Here is a 19906-nt window from a genome sequence, read left to right as displayed (position 1 = left end):
ACAAGCAAAATCGCTGTGAAAATACAGACCGGAAGTTAAAAGACGAGCGCAGCGCTGAAAGGGGGCGGGGCTACATAAGGTGTACCTGTAATGCAGTAATGCAATTGGTTACTTAGGATGCTTTAGTAATGTCACATGAGACATTCACGTTTGCCTGCTAAAGTGATATCAGTTATGTTGCAAAAAAGGCCAGCACATTCAAGAGAAATCAAACAATAAATAATTAGTTTTTTTTTCAATAGGTAATTTTATTTAAAATAGTATGTTACAATGTTTCAACCTACATGATGTTTCTCAAAGTTTAATTTTTTTTTTATAACTCTGGTTAGTTTAACCTTCACACATTTCAGATATAAAACTATTGTATCCCGTTATTGTTAATTTATGCCATTATCTAGGCTACATGAAATAATGCACGCCTGTTCATCTCCTTCACGTATGCATTATATCTTTTGTCATACAAAGCCCCTTCCTAAACCCACCACAGCACAGGCCTCGTTTCAATCCCCTCCATTTAGCAGAAAAATAAATTAACGCTTTCAGTCAGAAAAGCTACAAAGACTCTGTCAGTACTACACAGAAGCAGTAAGATTTACAGATGAAGCACAGAAAACACAAAACAAATAGCCATTAAACTTGACAGTATTCATCCCAACATACCAATTTTGGGGAAAACACTCAAAACATTAATAATACTTTCAAGGTGGGCCAAAAGTTAAGAAAACACTCAATGGAAGGATAAGAGTAGGTTAGTGTCTTAAGTTTTAAACTGAAGAGTTATGATGATCTTTAATGGTTGAAGTTCAAGTTAATGACAAAAAAACAAACAAATAATCATCCATGTTATAAATACATTCTGGTACATTCATATTCTTCCCTCCCGGCACATTGACACAAAATAAGAAATACTGACCAAACAATTAATATTATAGCGCTGGTGAACATTACGAGGTGGAACACTTTTGACATTTTCTAGACAATACAAAAAGTGTCGCACCTGCACTCCTGACGAAAGGACAAATTACACGACTGTAAAACACACAAGCCAAACTTTTTTTTTTTTTCATTCACATTGATTAACTATCTGAACTAATCAAATATGGAAATAATCAGGACTGAAGACAAATCAAGTTTTTGTAAATACGCTTAGACCACAGATGCTACTGTGCTGCTGTAATAGGAGCCTTTACTCTAACCAGAGAGCAATCTGATGTAGCACACACACACACACACACACACACTATACAAACTCACTTATTGATCAAGGTATCGTAGCCAAGGTGGCTTAAGCATTTGGATGAGGATAAGCTCATTTATCACAGTATTGTGCTGGAATGGAATGGTGAAAGCTTCTGACTTGCATTAAACATGCGTGTCTGTTAAGAAAATGTTAAGCTGTGCCTTGTCCTGTGATGAGGGGGGCAACCAAGGTTTTTGCTATACCATTTTTTAAGCTCTAGTTCTCTACTATGCATTAAAAGAAGAGAGTTACAACAAGAGAAAAATAGCTAATGTAGACCACTACAAAAAAAACCTGGCTGTTATTCTAGCACACTGTGGGGAATTTGAGACTAGTTGCCTTTTGCTTTCGAAGTTCTTATTCTAGAAAACATATGAGAGGACTGAGATCACAATATTCTCAGTCTGTCTCTTGTTTTCCCCGTTCAGATCTTGTCAGCAGGTTCGAGGTGGTGCTGTTGTCTCTCTGTGAGGGAAGCCTCTGCAGTCTCCAACAATAAATTACACAAAAACAAACTCAGACCAGGACTCGCTCGATGATGTTCCCTCAGAGGCCAACACATAAACTGAACAGAAATAAACTGTCTCCTGAGCGCAGCTGCTTCTGTGTTTGATGCTGAGGCCCCCTACAGGTCGCTTGTGCGAACTACACTTAACCTTAAAGAGATAGTCCACATTCTGTCATCATTTACTCACCCTCAAGTTGTTCCAAACCTGTATGAGTTTCTTTCTTCTGCTGAACACACACACACACACACACACACACACACACACACACACACACACACACAAAAAAAAAAAGATATTTTGAAGGATGTCAGTAACCAAATAGTTGATGGCCCCCATTGACTTCCATTGCACTATGGAAGTCAATGGGGTCCATCAACTGTTAGGTTCCCCATATTCTTCGAAATATCTTCTTTTGTGTTCAGCAGAAGAAAGACACTCATACAGGTTTGGAACAACTCGAGGGTGAGTAAATGGTGACAGAATTCTCATTTTTGGTTGAACTATCCCTATAATGTCAGTTCATAATCACTCCTGTCCTTAATCGCACAATCACACACACACACACACACACACACACACACACACACACACACACACACACACACACACACACACACACACACACACACACACACACACACACACACACACACACACACACACACACACACACACACACACACACACACACACACACACACACACACACACACACACACACACACACACACTTCCCATGTCACTGCTCCTACAGCCTTGTTTACTTCTCATTTAATTGAAATAAAATTAATAAGAGCTCGTTTTAGTCAGCAATACTGGGAAAATCAAGCAATAATGCCATCACAATATTATTTTAGAGAGATCCCACACTAATTGTTTGTATGGTGACCTTGCTACACAAATTAATTTTTTTTTTTGTTAAGGCATGACGTCCCCCTCCCATATATATAGTTTAGTCAAACAATTGTGATAGCGGCTGCCATTCCAAATCACAAAGTGGTCATTTGTTAATACGCTGCCCTGATAACAGTGCCGATTCAGCTCTACCTTAGCTAATGCTCTCCAAAATCCAGCCAGTAGACTTAAAGAATAGCTTGTCTCCTAAACCAATGACGTGGAAGATCTTTCGATCTCGTCCTATGTGGTATTTTACATGTACTTAAGCAAGTTCAAAGTATCTATGGATGAAATGACAGTAGAACCCATTGGTGCTCTTGATCTGGGGTGAAACATCCCTGCAGCCTCTGCTCCGCCATGATAATGGCATTTTGCGTTGCCATATGGAAAGCTCTGCATCTGAAAGGCACACTTTTGTCTCCGTGGAAACATGGTTGTTATGGTGTCGCTGGGGGTGTTGCCGTGGTAACATGGTCATTATGGTGGTCTGCTCGAGTGTGATGATCCAGCGCAATTTCTGCTGTTCCACAGGGGTCTAGAGAGGGGTTTTAGGAAGTGGCAATCTCGCCCCCTAGGTGGCGCCATCCCTTCTGTTGCTCCAGCGGCGAGATGTAATCTGCAATACAGAAGTGTTTCATTAGCTTTACTAAACATTTAAAAGGGTTTGTAAAGCTTTTTTAAAATCTTAAATCCCCTATGCCTATGGATTCATAAATTCTGCCTTCTGTTTTACAGGTTCACTAAATTTAAAATCACATTTAGTGTTAGGGGAATTACATTCCCATACACACCAGTCATTTTCAATGGCCTAGAATGGGGCAACTTGGGCTCACAACAATGAATACTACTAGTACACACACACAAACTTTTATGTTAGATGCGATTAATCGCACTTAATTGATTTGACAGCACAAAAAAATATATATATATATATAAAAGGTGCATAATTTTTATTATTTTTAAAGTATTTTAGCACGCACACGTGTATATGTATATATATATATATATATATCATTTAACAAATTATTATTTAGATTAATTATAGCCTAAATTTAAAAATTATACAATTCATTATTTTGAAAATGTATAAAATATAATTTATATATTGTAAATGATATATTTTTTTATCAATGAATATTAAATAATAGATGAATAAATTATTTATTAAATGAATTTCAGTTCATACCACTAGATTAAATGAATCCAGTACAGAAAAAAACAAAAAAAAGTTACTGTATTGTTTCAAATATTAACTTTGCACGAGCACAACTGAAATGTGCGAATATATTATTTGCTCAATGAATAAAACAGTGTTCAGTAACAAAAAGCACATTTGCTGGAGTATTTCCAATCAACGCTAGCCTACAGTGCATTGGAATCAATGTTTCATGCATTTTGTTTTACATAATAAAGGAATACATTTCCATTACTTGATCATCCGAGAAGGTGCAGGGTTCATTTTATGCTCTGATGGCTGAAATGAGCATCACACGCATAACATGTGACTTTGTACTCGTACTAAAATGTAAGTGTGGTAAGTATGTACCTGTATTTCAGGTTTCTGAGTATGATCATCACGTGAGTACGCTTGGAAAAATCCCATTAACTTGTGTGTGATTAAATGAGGGCAAAAGGTTCTCTTACCATTATTACTACAGTTCTTATTGCCTTTGTCTGAGGCCTCCTCTTCAACCTTTAACATATAAGAGAGAAACTCATTAACAAATGACAAAAAAGGCAAAGAAGTTAAAACAGAAATGTGTGCAAATTATTAATACCTCTTTTCTCCATTTGAGCTCACAGAAAATCCTCTCAAAGCACTCGTGCATGTAGTTAAACTGGGGAAGGGAACACAAACACACTCAACCAGGGCTTACTTCTGTTCAAAATGTTCTGAGAAACAAAATTCAGCAAGTAAATAATGAAGCAATCATTTTCATTTTGGGCTGACTTACATAAGGAGTGAATATTTTGACCCAACGAGGTTTCTTTTCTCCCCGCACATACTCAAAGCAGAAGGCCATTCCCTCCTCATCGGTGTCCCATCTTTGCATCTCTGACCATTCGAACACAATCACCTGATTCTGCGAGTCAAAGATAAAGTGTTACTATGGGCGAGCAAATCAAACATGTTCTCAACCTCTAGGTTATGTCTGTACATTCTAAAAGCATCTTTCGCCCACCTCAAGAGTGCCGTCCTCTGTGCAGGCGTGTAGTTTGAAATGCTTCATGCTGATGGCCGTGATCACATGACCTTTCCTCCGCGAGTCACACGCACAGTGAGGGAAAGTCAACTCGTTATATCCCTCACATGAGCGCAAAAGACTCAGATACTGCGAGAGAAAGATCACAGAAAAGAAGGAAAACAAATGTTTATTTTGTGTTCAAACAAAATGCCTTTACATATTATTAATAGATTTTGCTTTGTGACAAAAAAGGTAAAGTGTCCAGGTTACATTTCATGTAAAATAATTTCTTTTAATTAGATTTTTAAGGTGAAAAGTGACCTGGACATGTTATTCACAGGGTTTCAATGAAGAGATGAATAGCATTTAAATTAAGCATTCTATTTAAAACTCTGTTTGGCATTATATGACGGATAAAGTATGAGAGACCGTTGTCATCTTTCTCTGTTCTGCTAGTTTCTGGAGCTGGTACGCTTTATCCTCTGCTTTAATGAATCCCTTCTTCACATCATCCTGTGCCTGAAGAAAAGAGACCAAAATTTAAAGCAAAACAAAGCAAGCATGTGTGGTATTAGATGATGCATTAACCTGACACCTTGCTAGCTGGTCAAAGTCCAGGTTTATGGTCCGCATTTACCATAATGTGCGACGTGTTTATATTTATAATGACATAATGACTGGAGACACTATAAATGACTTAATCTGCGATAAGAGAATTGACAATAACCCGGACTGACCTGATGGAAGCAGTAGTGCAGGGCCAGTGGGTTGTCCCGCAGCAGTTCCTCTTCCTGTGTGCTGAAGAGCCACTTGCGCACCGTGAGACACGTCCCAGGGACAGCTGACGTGTAGTTCTGAACATACAGCTTGTGCGGAAACTCATTAGGAGCCAATTTGCGCACTTTAGGAAGAAAAGTGCAAGTGACAAAACAGAAAAAGAGGACAAGAGAGAGATTTTCAGTAAATACTGCAAACAGTTTAGTGTTACATGGTAAATGTAATATCTTTATATAGTGTAATATACACTGCAAATCTGCCATAGGTACACTACTGTTCAAAGTTTAGGGTCAAGTAACATTTTTTTTAAATATAAATACATTTGGTTTGGCCCGATGGTGGTAAAGCGGCCATGCTTTCCACAAAACTATTAAGCAGCACAATTGTTTTCAATAAACAATAAGAAGAAGTGTTTCTTGAGCATTAAATCAGCAAATCAGAATGATTTCTGAAGGATCATGTGACACTGAAGAATGAGTAATGATGATGAAAATTCAGCTTGGCATTTTAAACAATATATTAAAATAGAAAACACTTATTTTAAATTGTAACAATATTTCAATACGTTACTGGAACATTGAAGAAATGGACATATAAGGAACATTGAAGAAATCTTACTGACCCCAAACATTTGATTTATCTGATGGTTATCAACTCAATGGAGGGGAAGACTTTCACCGACAACTTAAATTTTGATCTGTTTGACACAAAGCTATCGCATGACTTGGAATATAAAGAACAATTCACATGGACCACTTGGATGACACTTTTCTGGTACGTTTTCTTCCTTTTTGAAGCCTGAAAGCCCCATAGAAGTTACATGTTTCAACTCAATATTTGATATTTGAAACTATCTAGCCGTCATATATGCAGGGGTGTGACGGTTAGTATAACCGTGAGACCGACGGTTATAGTTGAACACCGTCATTAGAACTCTATAACCGCCAAAACCGTGTAATTAAAATATTTTTTACAAACATTTCTTATCATAGAGAATGTTTAAATACTAATTAAAAACAATTGTTAATAGTCTGTGTTATTAATGGTCTACGTATTTGATTCTTTGCCAAGACTGTATTTGACTGTATTTGATTCTTTGCCAAGTAGCCTACCCCTTGACCGACCGCCAATCATTTGAGATAGAAATAAAAGCTATGATATAGTGATGTGATGTATCATTATCAGATTTATTAAACAAATGAAAAACATTTGCAATAATAAACATTAGCAATGACCATTTGCAATCGGGAGACATGGTTTTTACCACTTAATGAAGTTTTGTTTTGTCAATCGTTAGACATGATTTTTACCACTTCATTAAGTTTTGCTTTGTAGAAAGCCTTTCTTTAAAGCGAATTTCATTTTGTACAAATTGTATCTTAATTTTAATAAATATTTCATGAACCAATTGCATGTATTTAATAAATAAAAAGCAAATATAGTAGACAAAATAATAACCGTGACATGGAGGCGCCGGTGCGCCACGTTCACTTGCATTGCATTGTGAACTAGAGCGCATCTCATCGTAAATGAATGAAACTCGGCGTAGGCCTATGCCTCATACATTAGCATTAAATATCTTTGCTGCATCCTTTATAGAACAGACAAGGGGTTTCTTGCGGCTCGCATCAGCAGAGCATTGCGTCGTCCATAGACCGCAAAACAATCAGCGGATGGCGGACGGGTGCGGCTTTGAAATCTGGTCAAAAAACGTTGGTGCAGATGATGAGTTTTGTGATGCGGTTGCGGATGAACTAATACCCCATCCGCGTATCTCTATTGATAACAACATTGAACACTACACAAATATTAATTTTATTCAAAATAAGTTGTCCTATAACAGGCATAACTACATGTGTATTTTTACAGACAAAAACATTCGGTAAGACTTTAGTTTGGGGACCAATTCTCACTATTAACTTGTTGCTTATTAACTTGCATATTATAAAGCACACATTAATGCCTTATTCTGCATGACCATATTCTACATACCTTAACCGCACTCCATACCTAAATTAAGCACTACAACAACTACCATACTAACTATTGATTAACAGTAAATTAGGAGTTTATAGATGCAAAAGTCATAGTTAATAGTGTATATGTGTTCCCCAAACTAAAGTGTGACCAAACATTCTTCTATAAACGTATGCAAGAAGGGTTTTGCGAAGGATTTACACAGAAATCTGTTCTGTTCATGTTTCATTACCAAGGCTCAATGTCCTTATGAGCTCAGTAGCACCTTATCGGAGCTTGCCAGCTGGGGCAAAACATTGTTTGTTTGATTAAGAAAAGATCACGAAGCGGCAGTTTAATCACTGTTTAAAAGAATCATAAGCGCAATTACTTTTGACTTCATAACAAGGTCAACTGCTTTCCTCAGTGAATATCTAAATGCTTTCTTCCCTTCCTGTTAGAGGCCAACTCAGAACACAGACACGTGGAGGAAAATAGAGCCATTACTCACCAAATGAGTGGTTAATAACTTCAAAGAGAGCAAAGTAACTGGCCATCATGCTGTCCATCCCAACCTTCATGACAAGAGCCTGAAAAAGGGAAAATGATACTTGTTTATGACTAGGATGAGCTGTTGTTGAGGTCACTGAGTTGATATTTAAAGGGGTCATGACATGGAATTTTATTATTTTAAAATTGTTCCTTGAGAGGTTCACTTTCTTTGCACAAAAAAAATAAAAAATAAATTTCTAACCCTTTGTCTGAAATGATCTGTTTTTAAGGGGCGGCTCTTTTAAGGCTTGTCAGTAAACAGTCCGTGTTATGATTGGCTAATGTCACTGCATTGGAATTAGTAGGCGTGTTCGACTTCATGCAGCGCTGCACAGACTGAGTGGCGTCTGAACTGAAGCATTGAGATAGCGCAGCCGCCACGTCACTGTTCACGATTGGCTTTTCATGTAACTATAATGTTATATTGTCATGTTTATCAAAATAAAACTGATAAAACATATATTGGCCCTCATTTAATGGTATTTAAATAGTATAGGCTAATGTTGAACTTTATTCTCGTACAGATGGCGCTGTATTAAGCAGTACATGAAAAGTGTTTCTGTTGCTTCAGGAAAACATCTGAAACGTCTGTGTATTAATCCACTTTGCCTTTGATAAAGTTCGCAAATACAGCGCAACCGTCACTACAGGAAGGCGAAAGTGTCCCAACTTGAGGGCTCGGTTTTCAATTCCATTATGAAATTGCTAACTTACGGTTTGCGATGCAGTTGCTGTCAGACTCATTCAATACAGCTGGCTAAAAGTTTCAAGAGAAGTTTCTTAGCGAACTCTCCATTACACTGCCTCGTTTACAAAACAATCTGCAGTCAAATGACTGAACGTGTATGTATACTGTAACCAGTGTAGACGACGTCAGTGATTATAATCTATTTGCTTTTGGTGTGACGCTCGCATCCGGCGTTGACAGGTTTCGGCCATTAAAGCTACACTGTGTGATATTTTCCCCCATCTAGCGGTGAAATTGTATATGACTACTCATTAGTTTCTGTTCCTTTCAATTCCGAGGGCGTTTTAACTCCTACGGTGGCCGTATTATTCCAAGATTAACATGGCTTCCAGTTCGACTTCGTCCATGAGTGTTCCTTCAAGTGATGAGGTTACTTTAGAAAACTATTACAAAGTGCATTTAGTTATTTAGTCAGTTACTCCAATATTGACTTTGGTCTTGCTGATTTGCCTGTCGCGTTGACGTTTTAATTCTCTCTCTCGCTTGCTAGGCGACTCTGCTACATGTCCTCGAAAATAGGCGTGATCCTCCATCTTCAGCAATCTTTCAAATCTGCCGGCAGTCGCGAGTAATCTCCCTCTCGCATTCGTCCCTCTTTGGCAAATGTATTTTCAAGATGGAGGCGCAACATGGCTGCCGCCATTCGAGCGACTCGCTCGTATGTATTATAAATGGCAGATTTTACGCTTACGAAAATGCTTTATTAGTTGGTGGAAGTAATTACAGATGAATGAGCACATCTACTTTTGATAGAACAAAGTGTTTTTTTGCTAAGAATCAACTACAAGTTACACAGTGTAGCTTTAAGCAACTGAACAATAGTGGGCGGGGCCTATGGTGCGATGATGTAAAATTATTTGTCGATGTTGGAGGCAGTCATATGCAAATGTATTAGCCCATGTGACATCACAGATCCCACAACATCCAAACAAGCTGTTTTTGGAGTTTTAATAAATAAATGCTTTGTTTATAATGAAGATGACATCTTAAGCTATGAAACTTGCAGGATGCTTTAATCGTACAAAACCTCTTATATATCAAAATATCAAATACAATTAGATTTAATGACCCCTTTAAATAGTCAGACTGTGTAGCATGAACATATGACATTTTACCTGGTAAACCTGGTCAGTGGTGCTATTCTTTCGGACTCTCACTGAAGCTGTAGTTTTATCAGGCAGCGCTATCCGTAACTCGACATCTGTTACACTGTTGTGGTTCTATAACACAAAGCGCATGTTAAGCAAGTCGTTGAGCAAAACCACTTCCACACAGATCTACAGTTTTTGCACACACATACTTACCTCGTTTGATTCAGACAGGAATTCTTGCATAATGTCACTCTCACCTATGATCCGCACTGAGCAGACTAAATAGAAAGAAGTCGAGAGACAGGATATATATTTATACAGAGCTCAGCAGAAGTGCATTTCACATCTCATGCATCTACGAGCAAGTGTACAAAACCACATCCAATGGTGGCTTACTGCAAAGATGACAATACAAAAACATCCTTGTAAACAAATGTAAACAAATGTAATAAAAGTAAAAAATAAATCAGGGGCCAGATTCACAAAATCTTCTTGAGAAAGAAGTTAGGAAAATCCTTAAGGTAATTTCTAAGAAGTTCATAAGAATGTTCCTAAGTGCAATTCTCGAACACTTTTTTTTTGACAGGCTTTGGTGTTATTGGAAGGCTCACTGAAAGAAAAAAAACACCTCAAAGCTTGTATTTTTGCACTGCCTGCAGATTGCTGTAGTTATCATTATAAAAGTGCAGACTATTTTGGTCACGACTGGCTTGACGGGAGTTAATCAGTCAGCGCCATGTTTTTAATGCACCATGTCAAGTTAAAATAGATATTTTAAAAGATCTTAAGAAGATGCAGAACGTCGTTTTGCACTTTCTATAGAGTGAATGTGTCCTATATCTGTCGCTAGTTCTAGCTAGTGTGAATGCATCATGTACAGCCTACGCGTTCACTCGAGAAGTGATCACTATTTTAATAATCGATCCGCGTCACTCATACTAGTATTATGTTTTATATGTAGCTAGTGTTACGTTAATACGTTATAATGCTTAATCTTTGAAACAACCAAATAAATTCATTAAACATCTTACCTTTGGGGATTTAAGATTTTATCCTAACTGAACTAAGGCCTAATCCTGGCTTAATCTAAACCCTGTCTGTAAAACCGGGTCTTAATGTCCTCCTCTCTCTCACCTCTCTCCATGTATTCCTCCAATCCTCTCCTGCGAGCGTCCAGCTGTTGTTCAGACAGAGAGAAGGGCCACTTCCCTGGCAGTTTCGGGAAAGTGTAGCTGGAAAACTCTCTTTTCAGGTTCTGATGAAGTATTGCGAACTCCCGGTAACGCTTCGAGCACATCTGTCTGCCCGACATGTACACGTTATACACCTTAAACAGGAGGAAGCAAAGATTATTAGCACTAAACAGCCAAAAAGGAAAAAGCTTTTATGCTTTCTGCGCAACTCACCACAAACTTCTCGGAGTGCTGTTCCACATGTTTGTATGTGGGGACTGAAATGGGGACGGCCTGCTTGTCGCTGTAGTCGTAACTGGGCTGCACTGCACTTTCTTCTCCGGCATCAAGTCCGTCCCCTTCCTGTGCCGGGACAGAGAGCACGGTCAACACCAGCTCCCTCTCTCCGGCCCGGATCAGATCCACTACCTGCTTGTGCGTCGCCCCCTCCACGCTCACCCTGTTACTGCAGGAGAAACGGAAAAAAGTGGGTCATGTTACAGGGGTGAAATATTAAGACGGTTTGGGGCCGGTTCATCTTTTTTTGACTGATTTTGAAAGAAGTCTCTCATACTCACCAAGGCTGCATATTTGACCAAAAATACAGTAAAACACTGAAATACTAGTACAATTTAAAATAACTGTTTTAATATATTTAAAATTGTCATTTTTTTCTGATATGGCGAGCTGAATATTCATCAGCAATTACTCCAGTCTTCAGGGTCACATGATCCTTCAGAAATCATTCCAATATGCTGATTTGATGCTCAACATTTCTTATTATTATCACAGTTGAAAACAATTGTGCTGCTTAATTTTGTTTTTTTTTGTTTTTAAGAATTTACTGATGGATAGAAAGTTCAAAAGCACAGCATTTATTTGTGTTCATGTTTATTTTTTGTAACATTATTACTGTCACTTCTGATTAATTGAATGCATCTTTTCCTGAATAAAAATATTAATTCAAAATAAACCCCAGACTTTTTGAATGGCACTGTATGTCTATAGATATTCAAAATCTCATTGTAGTTGAGGGAACTCATTTGACCACACAAGGCAAAAATTGGCTTTATTTTAAAACATTTAATTGTGATTTGCAAGCAAATCAGCCCTTTAGCATACCGTTTTAATTGGATATCTGCATTAAGCATTGAGATCTTCAATAATAAAACAATCCAAACATTGTTTTCCTTCATCATTAAAGCAAAGGTTACTCTCTTTAAACTGGTGTAATAAGCCATTTTACAATTAATGGAAATGAAACCCAGAGTAGTCTATTAACCAAAGGTTTACATTTCAATTAGGGAACTGCTAAAGTCTTTTACAAAAAGTCTTTTTTTGCAGCTGGTTTACAGGGTTTTTCAGCTAATAAAAGGTTGAGGGTCACTGGGCTCTCTCTCTTTAGTTATGAATTATTGTTTGCATATGAACATGATCCCATCAACAATGACCCATATAGCACATGCCACCTGCCCATCATTCATTATTATTATTATTACCACCATCACTTATTCATAAACCAGGTGACAGATGGAGGAAGACAGTAATGGAGAGGTATATTTCATGACGCCATGCAAAAATGAGGGTAGACAAAGCTGACAGACCGGCTTTCTACACTACCACAGAACGAAATCCATTAGTGATTTGATTATATTAAAAGTGGAGGGAAATAAAAAATGCAAGGCTCTTCTGGTATAATTCATTTACATTCTCAATAGGAAAAAAACATAAAAATAAATTCATCCATGGCATAAACAAAGACACTGTCTCTAGTAATGGAAATAAATACTTTCACTTTATAACAAAATATATAAAGCAGAAAAATATGGTGCTTGTATTCTCTGACATTAATTTTAAATCACCAGAAATACTGATAGGGATTATTATGAGGTCTCTTAACTTATCCTAAATCCCAACTGTCCATTCCCCAAATCTATGCCAATGTCTCGTACTTTAATCCAATTCAATATAAAATCACATGCTTGAAGACTTGCTGAACATGCTGAACAATGAGTTTGGAACAGGAACAAACTGTTGTGTAACATGACATTCACATGACTAGCTAATGACTGCAATGATTCCCTGATACTTCCTCATTTCAGATTGGAAGTACTGTTATAATTCTAAAGAAGATACCATATTGATTTTCTTTTCCTTGTTAAACATATTCATGTTTATATCATTGAACTGAAGACAAGGACGACGCTCACCAAAGACAGTAAATGGAAAACAGCTCATAAACAAACTCAGCCTTGGATTGTGAACCCACTCCTTCTTCCTTAAAGGAGTTCCTCAGGAAACCAGCCTTGGGCTTATGAAACCTTTACGTACTATGATTATTTCCAAAAAAAAGAAAAAAAAAAGGTTAATGTCAAAGCATTACAAAAAACAATCTTGAAAGTTCCAGTTCCTCCCATTTATTCATCACAAATGGCCAGTTGGTTCTTTAAAAGGGTCCAGATGCAACACTTAGCATGTGAGATATAATATATAACATTCACATTGATTAACACAATAACAACTAGGGTTGGCACAGTACCAAAATTTCAGCAGATACAAATACCAGTAAAATTTTGCATTCTTGGTGCCAATTTAGTTTAGATTTAAGTACTAACTTCAAAATATTTTGTCCTGTTTTGTCTCGTCCGTTGGTTATCATGGTCACTCATCGCAGTTTAGATTTAATCGCCCATTTAAATACAGTTGTCAATCCGGAAACTGCACAATGAATCTCTTATTTACATCGTGTTTTCACTTTGTTGGTTATAATGAAAGGATTCATTATAGAACAAAACAAATCCTCTTGCATTTTCAGTGGTGTTAAAGGTGCTCTCTCGATGTTACGCGTTTTTTAGGCCAAATTTTTTTTTTGTCACATAGCCTACAGCAAACATCTCCACACTATCTGCTAGCTGCCTGTCCCCTGAATACACTGTAAAAAAACGCGGTCTCTGTAGACAGACAAACAGCAACAAAAACAAACTGGCCCAACCTGGACCACGAAACATAACAAACAGTGTTCCAGACAATAACCGACAAGAATGATTTGGGGGTGGGGGTTGGGGGGTTAGTGCACGTGCACATGAAGGGGGGGGGGGGGGTGAAGCATGAAGAGGGAAGTTAGCTAGAGGAGAGATGTCCATGACAACGACTAACGTTAAAATTATATTCTCTTGAATTTTGATACACACGACCAAAGAGACGACGTTCCAATGAACAAATAGCAAAGAAGAGGGAAAAAGGAGAAGGAACGTGCAAAGTCCCGAATTTACATCAGAAAAGCACGGAAGGGGACGGGAGGGGAAGGGATGAGGAGGGAGGGTCGAGCTAGCCTCCATTTCGTTTGACAATACTTCGAATGTCAACAAGAAGTGACGTCACCCAATATCGCATTGTGAATAACTTACTGACTAGCACCTCTGATAGGCCACCTTGTTTACATGCTTAACAGATATGATTGTGATTGGCTACAATGCTCAACGCTTGTAAAAACAAAAAACGCTGTAAATAAAAACCTGATGCATAGGGTCGCTGTGATTTTCCCAAGACATGTTCCTGGTTCAACATCTATTGAACAACATTCCTGTCCAAACACAGTCCTAACCCTATCCCTACACCTAACCCGACCCATAATTCATCCCTAAAATCAGAGGGAAATAAGCCGCTAACCCTTGTTGTAAGCCTAAACTTGATATTAACTAAAAAACTATCCCTCAAATCGGATTGGTTTATTGAAATGTTGTTCTTCCAGGATCAACAACGATGTTGATCCAGGAACAGTTCTACTTGGTAAAATCACATTAACCGATGCTCAGACAGCAGTCAAACAAACACATCTATTCAAATATACCGGGTACTCGTACTACTGGTACTGCAGAAATGCTGGTGCCATCAACTTTTGCTTTAGTACCGACTGGTACCAGTAGTACCAGTACATTTGACAACCCTAATAACCAAAACCATCTAAAAAAAATCTGTTTTCAAAGCTGATTTGTTTAAAGAGACTATTTAGCAGCATTGCTCAACAACTGTTCTTAAAAAAACATACTAACCAAAATATTTATCATGTTCCTAAAGACGTCCCTCGAGAATTTCCAGTGAATTACAAGAGGTAAAGAAATGTATGAACTTGTTAAAGTAAACTTGACCGAGGCTAAGTAAGTAACAACCTTCATGTCCCTAATAACCTTTTGCATTTCCTTCCTTTCAGGGAGGGGTAGGATAAATGTTTTCATGACATTATCATGGGATAAAATTAGCAAAAATCGAACACATTACTGAATCAGACCTTCATTTTGAGTAAATGTGAAGTTTTACAGAGAACAATGAGTGATAAAAATAACTATAGAGGAGTTTAGCATCATTTTTATTTAAAAATAGTCTCCTGACATTAGTGTGCAGTAGCCTACATGAATTATTTCTTTGCTTACACACACACACGCCCGGAGTTTATCTAATACACACAATTTAGATGGCCAAACACTGAGTTCAGACAGAGATAGACTGTCTGAGAAAAGTGGTTTGAGTGAAACCGACAACAGCACACCACCAGCACACCACCTTATTGACTGAAACTGACATTGTGAAGAACTGCACTACATTCTGCGGTCCTTGTGAATCCTTATACAACTGATTTTCCCATAAGATAAAACAGTGACCCCAATACGTCTCAGTTTTACAATGCTGATCATGTTACCCGTCACACCTCCAAATAACTATGACCAGTGGCGTGGCTCTATACATAGGCTACATAATCTAGCTTATGAATTAACATGCAAAGCAGATCTGTAAAATATTCACTGAAGAAGGAAGATACTTTCTAAAACCTTTTCTCAATGTTAACACGATTGCTCACTGCAGTTAACTATAAAAATAAATTTTACCAGTAGTTACAAATACTATTATATAGTAAAATGCCAATTAATCTGCCAATATTTTGAAATAAATATTATTATTGGCTTATTAATAAGATCATCTTTCTGCCTAATGTCAAACTTACTGACAGCCTTGTTAATAGTGCACATTTTCAAATATTTTCTGGTGAAATTTGAGTAAATATTATTGGTGGTTGACATGTTTTTAGTGCCCAGTGCCAATAATTAGAGAGCACAGCAGCCAATATAATACTGAGATATATGTAATGTAGGCCAATAAATCTTAATTAAGGCAACTGACATATAATAGGCTGCCATGTGCATTACTGTTTAAAAGTTTGGGTTCAGTAAATTTTTTTTTAAAGAAATTTATACTTTTATTCAAGGAGTCAAGGGCACATTAAATTGAGTAAAGTAAAGACATTTATAATGTTACAAAAGTATAAATGATATAAATAAATGTACTGTTCTTTCAGATCTTGATATTCATCAAAGAATCCTCAAAAAAGATTATGAATTACAGTTTGCACACAAATATTAAGCAGCTCAACTGTTTTCAACATTGATAATGAAATGTTAGGCATCAAATCAGCATATTAGAAAGATTTCTGAAGGATCATGTGACGCTGAAGACTGGAGAATGCTGAAAATTTAGCTTTGCCATCACAGGAATAAATTACAGTTTTAAACATATGAAAATAGAAAACAATTATTTTAAATGGTAATAATATTTCACAATTTTACAGTTTTTACTGCATTTTTGATCAAATAAATGCAGCTTTGGTGAGCATAAGTGACTTATTTTCTTACCGACTGAAACGTTTGAACAGTAGTGTGTATGATGATATTAAACCATTTTTATACAACGTTCACTAAAAGTATAAGAAAACACCCACACACACACACATATATGTTTTCTTATACTTTTAGTGAATATATATATAGATAGATAGATAGATAGATAGATAGATAGATAGATAGAAATAATGAAAAATATGTGCTTCTTTAAATTTGTTAGTTTTATGTAATCTTATTTGCTACTTATGAACATTATATCGACCACATAGAATATAGAATAATATAGTTATTAGCCATTTTAAAAACACATATGTTGACCACTGCACTTTTTAAAATGGTCAATCATATGCACTTCCTAGGCCAGGATAGTAACGCTCATATCAGGCATAATTTAGGATGCTAACTTGTCAAGAACTACATTTATCAGCTGCATCGATGATAAGAGATCAATATGACGGCATGTGATCATGCAACTGTCATGCATCAACAAGTCATAGTGAGAGACTATTCTGGATTTATATGACACACAGGCATAGGAAGGCTATATAGCACGCACGAATTATTGAATAAACGCCGATGATGACCCTGTTGAACAACAACCGTTCTGCGTTTGAAAACTTCCAGTACGTGTTATCTGCTCAAGCCTTACATAATAATGATCTGTTTATTGCATTAACAGGGATGTGTTGGCATGCACGGCCACGAAGGCTTAAACAAGTCCAATGCTAATGTGTAAAAATAACGCAAAGCCACCAGTGACTATGTGTCAAACAGACTGACAGTAGAGCAAAGCTCATTCCCAGGCTAAAATGAGAAGTAAAGTGAAAAATAAAAGACTTACACCTCTAGTATTCTGTCTCCTTTCACGATACCGGCCCGGTCCGCCGCACCCCCGGGTAGCACGGCGCTTACATGCTGGAGAGGAGCGTACAGCTCCCCGTTAATGCTCCGCAGTTGGCCGCCTTCACTCACTTGACCGCGGACGTTGAATCCGTATCCAGATTCTGACTTTATTATCCGAACCACGCGCGGACCCGAAGTCACCAAGGTCGGGGTCTGGCTACCAGAACCGAGCATCCCCGATCCGTTAACGCGGGGCGCTGTGGGCAGCAGTGACGGAGGAGCGGGCCGAGCAGTCTCATCTCCTTCGCTTTCCGCCATCTTTAACTCGCTTTTCACCCCCTCTTCTCCCGGAGGCCTTCAAAACAACAAGCCAGAAATACGCGTGACCCGCCCAACCATCACAAGACTTCTTTCACTTTCACAGACTGTGTCCAGTGTGTTTAGAGGAGGACGGAGAGCCTCTTGTGGAGGTTGTCCGTTTGTGTTTAGGTGAATTATGTAAGAGGATATCCTGTAACAGACTAACAGTACGAGGCACAGCTGAAGCCAAGGATGGTTGCTTGGAAGCTGCTATCACTAGTGTTTTTACCATGATAGCAAATAAAAAGTGACATGATGATGTAGCCAACCAAAATATTACCAGGGCAAGTTGCCAAAATACATTTCTATAACATTTTTTTTTTTTTTTGCTACAGCTGTTGTGTAAACAATTGAACTCAATAAAATTACACTATTCTGACAAGAGTCAATCATTCAGTTTCAGATCTTCAGATTTTAGAATATTTTTCATATATTGGGGCAAGTTGTCATATTTTGGGCCAGAACATTAATATTTTGTATATTGTTTATTATTATTATTATTTTACATTTGTCAAAATGTAACTCTTTATTTATGTTAACAACACCACTGGGGTAGCAGGTCAAATTAGAAATTTTCACTGGACTAAAGTGAAACAACTAGCCCTAGTCTTCCCTCTACTTTATGCCCAGTCATACATTAGTAAGAATAAATGGTGTATTTTGACAATTTAGATGGCAATGTAGCCTATGTGTGATCTGACATGATAATGCAACAAATAAATTACATCCATTTTGACAAAACATACATTTGGATAAAACAACAATGTCAAAAAACTATGACAATCATCCACTGAGTTGTTTTTTAGAGCATCATCTTTGATTTTTTACCACAGTTCGAATAGTATAACACTATTATATTATTATATTTTTCTATGCATGTTTGAAAGTGAATGCCAATGGATGTAGTTTGGCTTGTACAGGTCTTTTCTGCCCTCTTGTGGCATAAAAGAAAACATACGAACCATAACCATTTGGAGGAGGAAATGTGTTTGCTCAAGGGGTGGTTTGCTATGTGTTTTTAGCAGTGCAAACAAGGTGGCTAACTGTCAGAATTTCAGCAACATTGGCAAAGCCCAGTGTAAGTAAACAAGACTTATTATGGCAATGAGAACAACCAGGATGCATAATAAGATCTTATACATGTTTGTCTTGGGCCTGTCGAGAAGGCTTAATTTCGAACCCCATTTATTTATCTTTATTATTGTTATTATTGTTACCAGTGTGGTTGCAAAAGAGCACAAAGATGAAGGGAAGATCCAGAAGCTCGCATGGGACAGAGGTGACTGGGGCTCAGCAGCCCGGGGCAGAGCCTGTTGGAGTGAGGACAATGGTACTACCAGATGGAAGGAGGAACGCGGCGAAGCCAGCGGGGTGGAGGGTCAAGTCGTAGCAGGAGACCCAGACATCTGAGGCCAAGCTATAGCGACAATGGACCAAAGTGGAGCCAGTGGGATGAGGGAGCCTGGCTGAGCCCAAGGGATGATGACCCATGGTGGAGCTGAGGGAGCGTGGAGCCAAGGTGGAGCCGATGGGTTGGAGCAGAGGGCCAAGGTGGAGTCTGGGGCTTGGGGGCTCGGAGGCCCAAGGTGGAGCTAGGGGGTCGACACACCAGGGCGGAGCTGGATACCTGGAAGCCCAAGGCGAATCAGAGTAGCTGGCTGGAGCCACTGATGTAGGAGCCGAGGGGCTGAAGAGAGTGGAACTGAATGGCATTGTCAGAGGAGGATGGAGTGGGAGATTGCTCAGTACCAGCAGCAACAAAGGACACTTGAGGCTGGAACCAGCAGAATACTTAACGCAGATGAAGATGAAGGGAATATCCCAGAATCTATATAGTCTTTATTTACAAAATCAAAACACAGGATATCACAGGAGAAAAGCTAACCACACAAAAACACAAACG

At 38.0% G+C, this 19906-nt stretch overlaps 1 protein-coding gene across 1 annotated transcript; it reads right to left on the bottom strand.

Annotated features, from left to right (window-relative positions):
* Positions 1–236: 236 nt before the first annotated feature.
* Positions 237–18235, bottom strand: snx27a (sorting nexin 27a). Its single transcript, XM_081376633.1, has 13 exons — positions 17642–18235; positions 11363–11594; positions 11091–11283; positions 10170–10234; positions 9981–10085; positions 8077–8155; positions 5570–5733; positions 5262–5351; positions 4830–4979; positions 4602–4730; positions 4425–4484; positions 4291–4339; positions 237–3262 (listed from the first exon to the last, which is right to left on the bottom strand). Exons 1-13 carry the CDS (start codon positions 17959–17961, stop codon positions 3195–3197), a joined length of 1704 nt encoding a protein of 567 aa, XP_081232759.1. The 5' UTR covers positions 17962–18235; the 3' UTR covers positions 237–3194.
* Between the last annotated feature and the right edge of the window lie 1671 nt (positions 18236–19906).

Source organism: Scardinius erythrophthalmus, assembly GCF_964197995.2.
Source record: "Scardinius erythrophthalmus genome assembly, chromosome: 10".
In the NCBI taxonomy this organism is placed as follows: domain Eukaryota; kingdom Metazoa; phylum Chordata; class Actinopteri; order Cypriniformes; family Leuciscidae; genus Scardinius; species Scardinius erythrophthalmus.
The sequence above is the reverse complement of the archived record's forward strand: the minus strand, read 5'-3'. Positions and strand labels throughout refer to the sequence as shown.

Excerpts from the sequence above, each read along its gene's own strand:
- snx27a (XM_081376633.1), bottom strand. The coding sequence starts at position 17,961 with ATGGCGGAAAGCGAAGGAGATGAGACTGCTCGGCCCGCTCCTCCGTCA. Across the intron at positions 10,235-11,090 it reads GGAGGAATACATGGAGAGAG|TCTGCTCAGTGCGGATCATA; the intron begins GTGAGAGAGAGG and ends CTTTCTATTTAG. Across the intron at positions 5,734-8,076 it reads AGTTATTAACCACTCATTTG|TGCGCAAATTGGCTCCTAAT; the intron begins GTGAGTAATGGC and ends TTCTTCCTAAAG.